The sequence below is a fragment of the Olea europaea genome, unplaced genomic scaffold (genome assembly GCF_002742605.1).
Source record: "Olea europaea var. sylvestris unplaced genomic scaffold, O_europaea_v1 scaffold1913, whole genome shotgun sequence".
Taxonomy (NCBI): Eukaryota; Viridiplantae; Streptophyta; class Magnoliopsida; order Lamiales; family Oleaceae; genus Olea; species Olea europaea.
The window spans coordinates 20,456-36,387 of record NW_019236946.1 but is presented as its reverse complement, the minus strand read 5'-3'; the positions used below and the strand labels follow the sequence as shown (position 1 = coordinate 36,387).

At 30.9% G+C, this 15,932-nt stretch overlaps 1 protein-coding gene across 1 annotated transcript; it reads left to right on the top strand.

The window, feature by feature from the left end:
* Nucleotides 1-8,123: 8,123 nt before the first annotated feature.
* On the top strand, nt 8,124-9,245 carry LOC111378988 (casparian strip membrane protein 3-like). Its single transcript, XM_023002297.1, has 3 exons — nt 8,124-8,363; nt 8,532-8,655; nt 8,771-9,245. Exons 1-3 carry the CDS (start codon nt 8,152-8,154, stop codon nt 8,984-8,986), a joined length of 552 nt encoding a protein of 183 aa, XP_022858065.1. The 5' UTR covers nt 8,124-8,151; the 3' UTR covers nt 8,987-9,245.
* Nucleotides 9,246-15,932: the final 6,687 nt, after the last annotated feature.

The following is a 15,932-nucleotide window of genomic DNA, read 5'->3' as shown; positions in this document are numbered from 1 at the left end:
TATCCATTTAATCATTATCGTTCTGTCTGATTTTTGGTTCCTAGTCTTATTTTATTAGTAGCCATGATTGGGACTATAGTACGACATAATTTCATATCACTTTCTCACATAAGTTCTTACATAACGAGCGAAAAATTGTAATCCTGCACTATCTCTATTTGAGGAAATCATGTAAGTATTGCATGTTTTCCCTATTGAGGATCAACCTTACCCTACCACACTCGATATTCTCAAAATAGATTTATATTCAAGAAAACCATAACTCCACGCGTGGCTCATGAATTATAAATGAAGTGGATTAGTTCATCTCATGTACTCTTATTTATGCCAAATTTGGTGAAGAATCAATTTTCCTAGACTGGAAAAGATCTGGTGNAGTGGATTAGTTCATCTCATGTACTCTTATTTATGCCAAATTTGGTGAAGAATCAATTTTCCTAGACTGGAAAAGATCTGGTGAAGTTGGAGATACACAAACAAATTCATTTTGGGATTAAAATAATCCTGTGATAATAGAGCTAGTACGATAAGTTGGCTTAATTAATTACCCTTTTTGCCAACTTTTTGCCTGCATAATGTACTAGCCATATGAAGAGTGGTATTAATTAAATTTTTTTACACCTTTCACGACCCTATAAATACTTCATGCCCAGCCTCATTTGGAGCATTCGTAGCTTAAATTTCTCGGGCGTTTTACGATCATCTATTTGACAAAATGAAGGCATGAGTGACTAAGCTAGGCTCGGGTTCAACTCCGAGAACCAATGCAAGTCAAGGTGTGTCGATACTCGATTTTATCTTGAGAATTGTCGCGGTGATTGCAACCTTGGAAAGTACTATTGCGATGGGAACAACTAATGAAACACTTCCCTTTTTCACGCAGTTCATTCGATTCCGCGCTAATTATGGTGATCTTCCAATGTTTACGTAGCATGCAAGTGTTCTTTCATATATGTTAGAAGATCTTATGTTCTAACCCTTTGCTCGAATATGAGACAAAATTAAATGTAATTTATTTTCACCATTGCATTTTGTGCAGGTTTTTCATATCGTGAGTGTGTATCTACGTCTTTCTCTTGCACTGTCCATTTTCCACATAATAAGGAGTAAAGCACAAGTCGGCAGGATTGCCTTGATTTTCTTGGACACGGTATATTCCTCCACATTATTTGGTGTTTTAAGTTCTCCATTTCACTTTTAAATTTTGTTAAATTATCCCATTTAAAAACTTAAGCAGTTAAGTTACATATTAAACTTGTTCTCTATAAGTTTAGAGTCGATCACAGTAGGAGTGGACCTTTTGGCACAGTTTTGTTTTCTTTACTTTAGAAAATTGGTTCAAAACAGATTTAGCACATCCCAAACGCTCATATCCAACTGGACTCTAAATTTTAATCTATCTTAAAATTTTAATTTTAATTTTGCCATGGGGACACGAACTGTTTTTCGTCAATCCAACAAGTTCATTGCTAGATCAAATTGTGCTAGTTTTAATCTATTTAATTTTTAATTTACAGATCATCTTCGACCCATGTCCCCCTTTTTCGCAAACCATGACAACTACACTGGGTGAAAGGGTTGTTTAGTAACGAACAAACAAAGCCGAAGTCAGAAAATTTAAATTGCAGTAGCGTAATTAAACTTTATTAAAGTATAAACCAAGAAGAAGAAATGAAATGGAAAATGATCCGAGGCAACTAATTACACTTTCGTCTTAAGACAATTGCCCAACAATGGTACTAATGGTTAATGGAACTTGTCTCCCAAGATACAACGGATTCAACTTGTGGTAGAAGCACTTCAAACCACAAGCAACAGCGAAATCGAAGAGAATTTATCCTTTTTACAAGGAAAAAGATATGGAATGATTTTTTGAGAGTTTTTGCAAGAGGTTTTATGCAATGCTCGATGCAAAAGTGCTACGGAATGCATTATGGATGTCTAAAGAGTTCTATTTATAGAGGATGAGGGGTTGTGAGTAAAGTGTTACGTGTCAACATTGCAACCTTACGAAGGGAAGCATCAGTTGCTGTCACTAGCTTGTCGCTGACCTCTCGCTTGAGCGCCAATATCAAAATACTAACAGAAACTTTTTGCTTATTTGTCGCTCGATAGGCAAGGGATAGAGTTAGGCAAAAATTTGGGCTAATTTTTCCTCTATTTTTCTTCCAACTTTGGACCGCAATTTCTCATTCATCCGAAATTGATTTTGAGATTTCAAATATACCACGACGATCTATTTGAAGAGCAGAACCAGTTGATTTATTTACATTTGTAGTTTGACCATTGGATTAAGCCTGAATATTTGATCAAAATTGAAACGAAAGTTACTTTTCTCACTTCTATACTTACCCAAATTTTCTCAGTTTTAGATCAATTTCCAACACGTAAAACTCCAAACAATTTTGATATTTTACTGAACTGTCAGGCAAATTGGTTTACTGTTTGCCAACAGTTTAACTCTTTCTGTGCGCCGTATGCACCGGATTATAACTCTCTCTCGGCGTTGATGTCCGCCGTATGCACCGGAATTTTTTTACATGATTTCAAGAATTGTTGCTATTGGTTACTGGCTAGATGCTGTGTTTGGTTTGTGTTTGTGATAAGAGTGTGTGCTTATTGGTTACCTTTTCTTCGTATACCTTCTTGTACTTTTATGTACCTTTTATTTGCAAAAAATGTAACGGGCAAAAGTGAAAAATGAGTAATGAATTAATTTTGCATTGCATGTTATTTTCTTTACAGATAATGATGTCTCAGTCTGTCATGATACCATGCTGATAAGCATCACTCTTAGGATGTGTTTGATTACATTTATTTTCTATGAAAAATATCAGTTTTTCATCCAAATTCTTATTTTGGGTGTTTGATTGTTATTTTTTTTCACTGAAAATATTTTCCAACTTTTGAAAATATGCCTAATTTTCCTTGTTTTTAAGTAAAATATTTTCTTTGGGTAAAGGTGTTTTTGTTTTCTTCAAAACAAGGAAAAGTAGGTGTGTGGTATAATTTCCACATTCCCAAACGTACTATTAGATGATATTTATTTCACACAAGGAGACTTTTGAAACAAAGAGTGGCATGTCATGGGGGCAAAGCAAGGGTTGTTTTCTCATATGAATTTGGCAGATGATATTTATTTCACACAAGGAGACTTTTGAAACAAAGAGTGGCATATCATGTTACTTTTTATTCCACCACTTTTAAAACAAAAAGTGGCACACACTTTAAAATGAAAATTCACATAAAATTTACTGTTTATTAAATATTAATAATTGTTAAAGGTATTAATCTACTTTCTTGATTTTGAGCTGAACTAGGCCTAATTTCTATTTAGTTTAGAGGAAATTACATGTGCTACTTTAATCATGTCCAGTGTTCTAAATAGCACGCCTTGATGGCCCCTAGGCACGAGATGTGGCATTTTTGCCATGCTTTGGACCTATGTGCTACTTTAGTGGTCAACAAAAACATTGACTGCTTTAAGGTAAGCCTAGGCTCGCCTTGACTCTTTATTGTTATTATTTTTTATTCTTTCTAACACTACATAAAGTTTTCAACTTTTAGTTCAATTGGATTTAAAGACCTAAAAATTAATATTTTTTTTTCAACTTTTACGCCAATAGATTGAAAGACCCAAAAAATTACTTACCCATTTATCGGTTCACTAATGTATAGATAGCATCTTCAAAAATTTTGTTGAAAACTTTCGATATATGATAATAATTCCTTTGATTTGGCTACATTGAACCTTTGGTTTGGCTGCAATATATTGTACATTTAGTTTGGCTATAGTGTATTGTACTATTGTTCTCTATATATTTATTAAGTTAATTAATCATGTTCTTATCTTTTACTAATTAATAAAAATTGAAAACTCTCCAAATATTTCAATTAGCTCTATTGTAATATATATTGTTTATTGTTCGAAAATATATTTATTTTGTTAAATTTTTTAAAACTGCATTTGGTACTATAACTTGTATGCATTATTAAATAATTTTTAAATTGATTAAAGTTTTAAAATAATATTAAAAAGAAGAAAAAGCCTTTTTACAACTTTTTATGCCTAAACCTCGTTTAGGAGCGCATCGATCGAAACTTGGCCTCCATGCATTGTCACACATTACTCTTTATATAACATTGATCATAATATCAAAAATATGACTTTTACAATTTAATTTTTTTATTAACAAAATACTGATATAAATAAGTAGATTTTGAAAACTAAAAGTTATGAAAATCCACGATTTAGGCCCCAAATCATCAAATTCATATTCTTCCTTTCCTCTCTCAAAAAGATCTTCAATACCTTAAGCTACAATAAACTTTTTGCCTCATTTTCCATTGTAATCTTCAACATCTCATATGTTGTCTTTAACATTATTTATTTTTCTCGTGTCTATAAAAAATATAACCCCAATTTGAAATACCCATTTTTGATATTTGGGTTTTACCCAGGAGCAGCAAACTTCGAGCAAGAACCACATATTTATTTAACTGCATCACAAAATTGAATATATGGAGACCCCATGTAGTTGTCCCACTCGGCCGGCCAATACAAACGACTTGTTTGTAGATAACAACCTATATGTAGTGATCGTGGCTCATTCATTTGATTTGCCCGCGTACTAGTTTGCTTTTGGCTATTTTAAGATTTGTAATTTGAATATGGTATTTTTTTTGAGGCAATTTTAAGGTTTTGGTATTTCCGCAAATTTTTTATATTGCTAAGGTCATGTTTGATAGCAATTCTTTTTCATGGAACTAGGAAATGCAATTTCATTTTCCATCTTTGTGGCGATTTGATCGGAAAATTTTCTTGGCAATTAGTTTTCCACTTCCTTCCCATACGTGACCTTTTTCCTTGTTTTTGAGGAATTGGTTTTCCCACCATTTTGGTGGTTTTTGGTTTTTCAACTTTTTTTTTTTTTTCAATGAGAACAAATTTTAGGAACAATTGTAAAAGATGATATCCCTTAAATTGATAATTTTCATGTAAAGTAAAGTCAAACGAACACTAAAATTCAGATGATTTTCGAATTTTTATTTTTTTGTTATTTTTATTTTTTTACTTTTGCAATGGAAACAAATTCTAGGACTAAATGTAGAAGTGAATATCCCTTAAATTGACAATTTTCATGAAAAATAAAGCCAAATGAACATCAAAAGATATTTTTATTTCAATAGTTTTCACGTAAAAAATTATACAAATCAAACACAATAATTGACAATTCCTAGTAAAACAATTTCTAGGTAATTCAATTCCCTGGAATTCGTTTTCTTTCTACCCAAATTTCATATTTACAATCAAACGGACCCTAAGAGTAAATTATCACTTTATTCAATAGTCATCTTGTTTACATTTTTCGGATTGCCTGGGAAAAATAGGAATTTTTAATTTTACGTTCTTCGTCCTTGGAAACATATTGATGTTTATTAACTAATCCAATATAGTCCATATTAAACTATCATTTCTTTACCATCTCTTTTTCATGCTAGTCATAGTTGAGCATGAACTAACACCATAATGGGGGCATTGCATGGGTCATCAAAGAAGATTGTTTCTTTCCATTACTTCATTACAGCTTTGCTCATAAGATCTGTTAAGAGTTTTGTTAGTTTATAGCATCTAGTGCACATGATTTGATAAAATTTTGAGAGATTTTTTTAGACTTTATCGAATGTACATACAATAATTCGTTTAGATCGAACAATCTTAAGGGAATTCGTCTCTGCATTATTTCATATCCAATGGAAACTAGATCGTATTCATCTTCGTTTAATGAGTCTCGATGTTTCATATTTGAATTCTATAGTAAAGAAATATAATTTAGATGAATAAAATGACTTGATTTTCGATCTCAATGAATTGACTTGAAGTAACATAATGATCCTTGGGCATATTGATGCAATAAAATAATAATCATGTGCAATAGATCCTTGGGCATATTGATGCAATAATTTGAGAAAATCACTCTAATATATTGTTTGTTATTAAATTATGGAATGAAAAAAGGTTGCTGGACGATGTAATTTCTTGCATTTTTTGACTACTCAACGTGGATATATATTTGCACTATTGTATAGAAACATGATGTAATTAATTGAATTCGTCGTTTGAGAAACCAACTATAATATATTGATGTATAACGTAAAAAACACTTGTGGAATAAAACAGGATAAGAAACCATGTTAAATTACACAATTTTTATTTATTTATTTATTTATTTATTTATTATTATTATTATTATTATTATTATTATTATTATTATTATTATTATTATTATTATTATTATTATTTCACTATTCTAACATTTAAACACTAAACACAAAACTATCAAAACATTCATGGTTTGACATGGTGTCTTGAAGGTATCTTTTCTTGTACTTTCTACAGAGTTTGGGAGCAATTATTGAAAATCACTTTCATATATATTCGATGATGATAAAAGAAATTTATATTATATTCTAATCAAAACAAAATAATGATAAACAAATAACAAAACAACAAATGATGCAATAATACGTACAATGTCCAAGAATTACAATTTTGTGGAGAGGATTTTGTTCCAAATGGAGTCTATAAGAAAGAACTTGACGTTTCAGTTTTTGAAAAATGCTACAAGTACATATTTTTTCTACAGATTTTGTACAGGAAAGTAACTGTCTTTTTGTACCAAATCTGTCAAAAAATTCTGTACTTGCAGAGTTTTCCTTTAGTTTTCACCACCCAAGAAAATTTATCTCCCGGTTTCAATTTTGACAGATTTTTGTGGAATTGTTTGAAAAAAAAAATTAGAATTTTCCCTTTATGTGGAGCCAGTTGCCATAATTAACTTTCCAGTTATTATAAAAAGTTAGCCCAAATATTCATATTTTGGAAACAAAATCTTTGTAACTTCAATTTTAGAAATTTCTTCTTTTGGGGGTAGGCCTCATGTTTTTAATTTTTTTCTCAGTTTTCATTTTTCAAAATATTTTAATAAAAAATTAAGAATCACAATTTTGACCCTTTCAATTTCTGCATTCGGTTCATATGCTCCCTAAAGGAAGCAATGCACCGAATTCATCCATTCGGATTAGTTCTTCTAATTTTCAAAAAGTTGGGGACAAACTTGTCGTCAAAAGAAAGATCGAATACGAAAATGCAAATGAGCCCGAAGGTTGATAGCATTTGCATTACAATCATGCTTGGTGTACAATCCATTTTACAACATTGTTGACAATATGTCACGTGACATGTTATCATTGGACAGTTTAAAAAATAATTTTTCTTTCCTACCAACACTTTTTTGACACACATAACATTGTCAACAATGTTGTCGAAATATATTGTACAAAAGGCATTATCCATTTATTTATGCACATAATTTTTGGTACAAAATTCATATAACTTTTTTAACATACTTTTGATTTACCAATTTCAAATTGAATACCCATCTAGGAATCAAAATGTGGTCTATCATCAATGTTCTTTCTCATAGAGGGCCGAACAAATTTATGGAATTTTTTTCTTGGAAATTGAAGGCTTGTTCTTCCTCAACGGTGAGAGAATTTTCATAGAGTTTTTCAAGCATTTTCACTTAGTCAATATTATCGACATGAATTCATGTAACATTCTCGTAAGTACCTGTGAAACGAGCAATTGAAGAATTTCTATAATCGTCGACTATCTCTACTAGAGAAAATAACGTAATCTTCTCCCTATTGAGGACCAACCTTAACTCTCGATATTCCTAATATTAATTTATATTTAAGAAAACCATAATCCACGTGTCGTTTATGAATTATTATAAATTGAAGTGGATTAGTTCATCTTATATACTCCATTTACGGAACCACTCCAAATTTGTGGAAGAATCAATTTTCCTAAACTGGAGAAGATCAGGTGACACTGGAGACATGCAAACAAATAATTTTGGGATTAAAATAATATTGATAATAGAGCTAGTACGGTAAGTTGATTGAATTAATTAATATCCCATTTTTCCAACTTTTTGCTTGCATAATGTACTAACCACATGAAGAGTGGTTTAATTAAAATTTCTTTACACCTTTCCCGACCCTATAAAATCCCCACGCCTAGCCTCATATAGACCATTCATAGTTAAACTTCTTGAGCCGTTTTACGATAGTTTATTTGACAAAATGAAGGCAGGAGTGATTGAACTAGGCTCGGGTTCGACTCCGAAAACCAATGCAAGTCGAGGTGTTTCAATACTCGATTTTATCTTGAGGATTGCTGCGGTGATTGCGACCTTGGGGAGTGCTATTGCAATGGGAACAACTAATGAATCACTTCCCTTTTTCACGCAATTCATTCGATTCCGCGCCAAATATGATGATCTTCCAATGTTTACGTAAGTGTATGCAAGTGTTCTTTCTTACATGATAGAAAATTTGACGAAATTTTACGTTGTCTATCAATCTACTGCGACCCTTACCCTTTGCTCGAATACGTGACAAAGTTAAATGCAACGTTTTTTCACCATCCATATATGTGCATAATTTTCGAGGATTTTGTGCAGGTTTTTCGTGGTGGCCAATGCCATCGTGAGTGTGTATCTACTTCTTTCTCTTGCACTCTCCATTTTCCACATAATAAGGAGTAAAGCACAAGTCAGCAGGATTGTCTTGATTTTCTTGGACACGGTACATTTCTCCACATTTTTGTTAAAGTATCCCATTTACTAAAGTGTCTCGTCGAAATGAAAATTTATTGGTTAAAATTTATATCTAAAAAAAAGTGGATTTGATTGTTATGTAGGGAATGCTGGCGCTTTTAACTGCTGCAGCATCTGCAGCAGCGGCAATCGTATACTTAGCACACAAAGGAAATACGCAGGCAAATTGGTTTGCTATTTGTCGACAATTTAACTCTTTCTGTGAAAGGATTTCTGGCTCTTTGATTGGATCATTTGGAGGGATTCTTCTGTTTGTTCTCTTGATCTTGCTCTCTGCTGTAACTCTCTCTCGGCGTTGATGTGCGCCGTATGCACCGGATTATTTTTTACACTATTTCAAGAATTGTTGCTATGGATTATCGGTTAAGTGCTGTGTCTGGTTTGTGTTTGTGAGAAGAGCGTGTGCTTATTAGTTACCCTTTCTGATTATCCCTATATCTTACTATATATATCTTGTGACTCTTATTGTACTTATATGTACCTTTTCATTTTAAAAAAATATGTAATGGGCAAAAATGTAATGAATTAATTGTTGTATTTCATGATATTTTCGAAGAATTAAAATTAATAGGAATTAAATATATATATAAAAAAAAATTGTTTGTCACCATAAACAATTGATAGGAAATTCAAATTCAACAAAAAATGATTACCTACCCAGAATCAAATTCAAAAGTAAAAAAATAAATAAATGGAGGCTTCAAGGAGTTCTTTGAAAAAAAAAATAATAATAAATAAAAAAAATAAAAAAAACTTTTGTTTCGTGTTCCTTTGTAACAAATAGAAAATAAAACATTGATTTCGACAATAAATTATTGAAACACGGTAAAAATCATTTATAATATACAGTATGAGTAGCAAGACAAATAATGTTTAGTTAATAGTTGTTAAAAATAGTTTTAAATTCATAATTTAAATATCAATTTGGATAATAAATGGTCATTACTTGAGTAACGGCAATAAAAAAAACTGTCAAATCAAATTGAAATCGTAGATTTGGATCCTTGTAGACCTACCAACATTTTGACTTGAAATCAAATCAAACAATTTTGAAATAGTCCAATTTAAATTCAATAATTAAAATCAATTGATATTCTGAAAAGAAAAACATAGGCAAAATGTACATCCATGGAGGATTATCACCCTCGCTTAAAGTTTCTTTTTGTCAAATGGGTAATTAACACAATATTTCTAACTTTCAATATTATTCAGCAAAATGTTCTTATCTTTCATTTTTTGACAATTTTTCCTCCATTCACATTTCATTGTGGAAAATGTCATTTTCTCAATTAAAAAAAAAAAAGTCAAATGTCAAATAAATCCTCCTATTTAAATAAAACAAAAAAAAAGAAAAGAAAAATTAAAAAATAAATTGCTGTTATACTACCTAACTTTTTAAAAAACTGCAAATAAGTCCAAATAAATTATTAAAATAATAATTATTACAAAAGATCTCTACCTTTCCATATTATTGTACAAAACATCCATACCTTCATTTTTTTGACATTTTCATTCTTATTTTCACATCGCATTGCAAAATCATCATTTTCATCTATTTTTTCATTAAAAGTTGTAAAATGACAAATATAACCTTATATTTAAATAAAAAAATAAAAAATAAATTACAATTATACTCCCAAATTTTTCAAAAAAAAGTTCAAATAAATAATTAAAAAACCAAAGTGATTTTTATTTCTTTTTTTTATTATTTATTCAAAATTTATTTGTACTTTTTTGAAAAATCTAAGAGTTTTGTTCTTTATTTTTCTTTTCTTTAAATAGGATGACATATTCATCATTTTATATTTTTTAATTGAGAAAATGAATTAAAATAATAACTTTCGCAATGAAATAAGAAAATAAGGATGAAAATACCAAAAAATTGAAATGTAGGAATGTTTTGCACAATAATATTGAAAAGTAGTGAGGTTTTGTGTTAATTACCCTTTTAATAATTTATTTGGACTCATTTGTAGTATTTAAAAAGGTTCGGAAGTATAATTACAATTTGTTCTTTGATTTTTATTTATATCTTTTTAAATAGAAGAGTATATTTGTTATTTTGCATTTTTTTTAATTGAGAAAATGATATTTTCTGTAATGAAATGTGAAAATAAGAATGAAAATGACAAAAAATGATAAGTAGAATATTTTACACAATAACATTGAAAGGTAGAAGAACATTTTGTACTAATTACCCTTGCCAAAAATAAAAAATTATCACCGTAGTCTAATGGGTCAATGGTCCTCCATTGTCCTTTAATCTTTTCGAGGTTCGATGATCGATGCAATGAATGGGATGCATCAGGATTTTCCCTTAGCAGTCTCTGCATCAAGTACCTTCTGAAGCTAGCGTCGTGTCTTTTAATGCCAATGTGTTGCAATTTGCTACTCAGACAATTGTTTTTTTAGTATTCGAAGGTCAAAACCAACCCACCCAAGATTAGTTGGTTTTGAACGGTGTCGAGTTTCCACCCGAAAGGGTTGGTTTAAACATATTAAGTTGGGTTTAGATTGGGCCCAAACCCGACCCAACCCCCAACTCTACAAGTCCACTTTAACAATAATAGTGATTTTACACCGTCCATTTCAATCCATTAAACAAAAATTTTAGGATTATGCTATTTACATCCACAATTGTTATATGAATAATTCTATTTGTACAATGTTTTGTACAATCTAGTTGACAAGAGGTCAAGTGACGACCCCCTATTGAAGGGGCAACTGTCTAATTTTAAATACATCTCTAATTCGAGATCAGAATTTTAAAAAAATCACTCTATTCATCCAAACCTTTATTGTAAAGTAACTGAGAAGACAATACTTCTGTATAAGTTGAAAGCCATTAATGTTGGGGTCAAGACTCCCACCTTATGACATGATTTGTTTTTTCAAAAACAAAAATAAAAATTGATGAAATTTGACTTAATGTATATCCTGTAATGGTAATAAAATATAATCCTTATTTTTTCAAATTCTTCTTCATATATTATAGTGTCTTCATGTATTTTCTCCAATAGTAATCCTTCCACTGTTGTTTTGATTTCATTGAAGATGTATTTTATAATTATTAGAGATTTATTATTTTAGTTGAAGATTATATATTATGATTATAAGAGTTTTATGATTTTATGAAGATATATTTTATGATTATTAGAGTTTTAATTAAAAAAAAAGAAAGATAAAAGGGTTTAAGTGAATTTAATGAATAGCAAACCAAAACTTTATATATAAACATGAACCACACAGACAGATATTTCAAAAGGAAACCACTTAAAACTATTATTATCTATTAATAAAAAATTGTTCGGGTTTTACTGGCAGCAGAAATACTAACAGAATGAATTTAAGCTGCAAAGCGGAGCCCTTAATATCAATATTTGCACACCATAAATAGGCTTCTCTACACTACATCGCATTAGAGCAGCCTTCAGTACTTGTGCGATTCACAAATTAAATCAATCGGATTCGAAATAATATTATAATTGTAGCGATATTAGAATAACATCATGAATTCTTCAAAATAATAATAATACCAGGAATTCGAAATATTGCTTGCAGATCTTACGCAAAATTTCTGCACAAATCCGAAGAGGAGTGGAGATCTGAATCAAGGCGGAAGGGAAGCCGCCGTAGAATTGATTTATAGAAGGCAGTGCAGCGCGAAAGCCGAATCGTCTGGAAGCCCTAGATTAGATTTCAAGGCTTTGAGCGGCCTTTTAATCATGCGGAGGCCCATTTAATTTGTTTGGTCCATTTTCTTCTTTTCAAAATTACATTAAACAAGATATTTAGATAGAGTTCTCATTTCATAAATCATAGTTTGGATTTACTATTTCAAATAGGCAACCACTATTTTCATTCATGTTTTTTATAAGTACATTCCTAATAAAATTTTAAAATTTTTAAAAAAATACTATTTACATCCACGTCATTTTCAATCTTACCTTTATTAAATCTATTCATTTAAATACCATATATCAACGTCAATTTTATATTCATTGTAGGTGGCCAATATCAAAATATAAATAATTTTTACTTATTAATTCTCGTGATAAATGATGCCTACCATCATCTAAACTTTACAAATGCACAATTCGCATATATCAGAAATAGGCATGAAAATTAAGCGGTAGCAATATGATTTCAATCTCTTGATCAATTCAAAGAAACACATGCTTTAACATACCCTTTTTTCAGGTTTTTTTTGGTCGAACATGAGTTGTTAATGTCTTTAAATTAATATAAACAAAAAAAAACACAGTGAAAAGGCTGACATGCTGATACTCATTTTCTTCTGTGTTGTGGATTCATGTCCAATAATATCACGTGGAGCTATAATATGACAAACTTTGTTGAACTATAGAGTACCTCAAATACTCCAACTGGAAGCCAGGGGCTTGCAACATCTGAGAGCAATAATTTACCAATGTCAAGGCCAAAAACTTTTTCCCATTATCTAGATTTTTTTAATCAGACACACCCCCACTAGTATTCGGCTAATTACTCTCCAAACCCTTGTTAGACTCCCCATTCCTTGGAATGTCAATGAATTGCTCGAATTAATTATGGGAAACTCCAAACTTTTGCAACAAGTACAGTCTCCATCCAATTTAGATCTCACAATCCCGTATAATATTCTATCAGTATTACTACTTCTATTATGGATCAACGAATTATAAATATTGGAAGAGCTCTCAGTGGTGTTCAAGTGATTCGAAGAGGTGAATTTATTAAATAAATCATGAGAATAACCAAAATATGACGAGAGTTACAAGGAGGGATGGTGGTGGAGGAGGAGAAGGAGGAGGAACTTATCTATAGTTAGGCCCATTTGGCAAATTTAGATGGGGGATGTGGGGTGCCAATTTTTTTTTGTTTTTTTAGAAGATTTCAAGAAAATGAATCTACACCTTTAAATTGATTTAATAAGGGTTGAGATTATTTGTCAAATTCACTTGTCAAAAAGATTTGTAGGAGGAACGCTCCTCTATATTACTCAGGCTGCTCATTATTACTTATGTTTTTTTAAGTAAATTTATATATGATTTAAAATATGGTAAAATTTTATTTTTAAAAGTGGATGTACTTATAAAAAGCGTGGATGGAAATAGCGGTATCTTTTCAAAAATCAGATATTTTATTAATTAATTAATATATTTTAAATATTAATAATTATAAATCCACCCAAACTCTAAATTATTTTCCACTTTCTTCTTTCTATAATTCCCCCTCCCCCCTCTCTTTCGCAATACACCAACCTTCGACATTAAGGTGCGACATCAAAGGAGCAGCTACAGCTCGATGCTCTCTATGCGCTCATGCGCCATGCCGTGAAGGTTGAATTTGAGGCACGACGCTGTGGTGCCACAAATTTGTGGGCGTAGTTGAGGAACGGCGCCACACCTCTGTGGTTTTGCCTATTCACAACACTGCTTGTGGATCTAAATTGTTCTCCAGTGCTGCGAATCACAGTACCTATCTGAACTTTTCTTTGGCAGTTGCGGATCACAGCGCTGCTTGTGGAGGTTTTTGTGGCTTTGTAATTGGCGATGGAGGTTTCTATGGTGATTTTTGCAATATTTTATGTGGTGATTTTGCTGCATGTTTTGTTGTGGTTTTGGAGGTGGTGGTGACACAGGTGGTGGTAGTATGCAGTGGTGATGGCGATGAGCTTATGAATTTTTTGATGTGGGTGGGAGTGGTTCTGTGGCGTGGTGTAGTGTGCTGTAAATGGAGATAGAGGATATGGTGGTGGTGTATTGTAGGTATGGTGGATGGTGGTTGCAAGTGTTGGTCACAACTTATTTAATTGACTGTGACCAATGAAAAAGACAAATTGTGACCAAAAAATAATGTGTGACCTAAAAAATTGATAATTTGTGATCGATAATTTGATAAGTTGTGACTGTATAATAAGTTATGACTTCTAATATTCTTGATTTGTGATCGATAAATAAATTGTGATTTATAATTTTTTTATTTATGATCGATGAACAAATTGTGACCTATAAAATTTTTGAATTATGACATATAAAATTCTAATTTGTAACTAAAAAATAATATATGACCAAATTTTATATATTTGTGACCTTAATTTATTTAATTAATAAAATATATTTTTAATTAATTAAATCATAAATAAATTTTATTAAATATCTGGTTTTTGAAATTTGAAACATTTGTTCTTAGTTTTGAAATGAATGATACTTAATTTCTTAGTTATGAATTTTTCCCAAATTAAATTTACTTTAAAATCCATCTTTTGGAGAATGATAGAAAAATTATCTCAACGTAATCTCGTGTCTTTTGTTGATATGCACAGTCATGGCATGAATGCTATGCTGGATCCTTAATTTCCTATGTAATGGAGTTGCACCATAATTTTCTTAACCTAATTAATGATGGAGATCATTGTGGCCTTTTAGTTTTTGTCGAAGTATTTTCTTTGCATCTCATGCAATCCTAAGTGTATGGGGTGTCAAGATCCTTGTAGTTAGATGACAAAGTACGTAAGATCGAAAAGTCAAAATTTCAATCGAACTATTTAAATGTCAAAACTTATATTATACAAGTCATTAAGCGACTCGTTGAGATCGTACTTGAGTTTAGAGTTGTTAATTTATTTCATAATACAATTTTAAAGTCCAAAGGATGTAAGCAATTGACTTTCTTGATGTTACGTAGTAAGCAATATTCAGGACTCTTAAAATATACTTGTTAATTCTTATCTACATTTTCGGTAGTTTTGGCCAATCCTGAGGTCCTTCGATCATTTGAACTCTCTTTGTTTGTTTGTTTGTTTTTTTTTTTTTTTTAATTTAATTTTTCTGGGTATTGGTTCTGATTGTGTTCCACATATCTAATTAATGCCTAATTTGAAAGTTATATAACCAATTGAGCCCCAAAAGTGTAACAATTGGTTTTTACATTACACACACTTGGAAATGACTTTCATTGCAGAAAAGGCAACCTAAAGATGACTATTTTCAGTAGAAAACTGATCGGGTGAAGTTACCCAAGTAACCAACTGCAGATTGGTACTCAAAGCATGATTAAGTTGTAATAGTTCTAATTACATCCCACTTTGTTAAGTTTTAGGCTTTGATTGGAGGTCTATAATTACTTTTATTTCAAATTCCACTTCCTTTCTGATGAAGAGAATTTCGTGATTTCTTTTTTCATAAATATGAATATTTGTCTAAGCATTCGAAGAAATTAATCTCTCATTGAAGGTATACATTT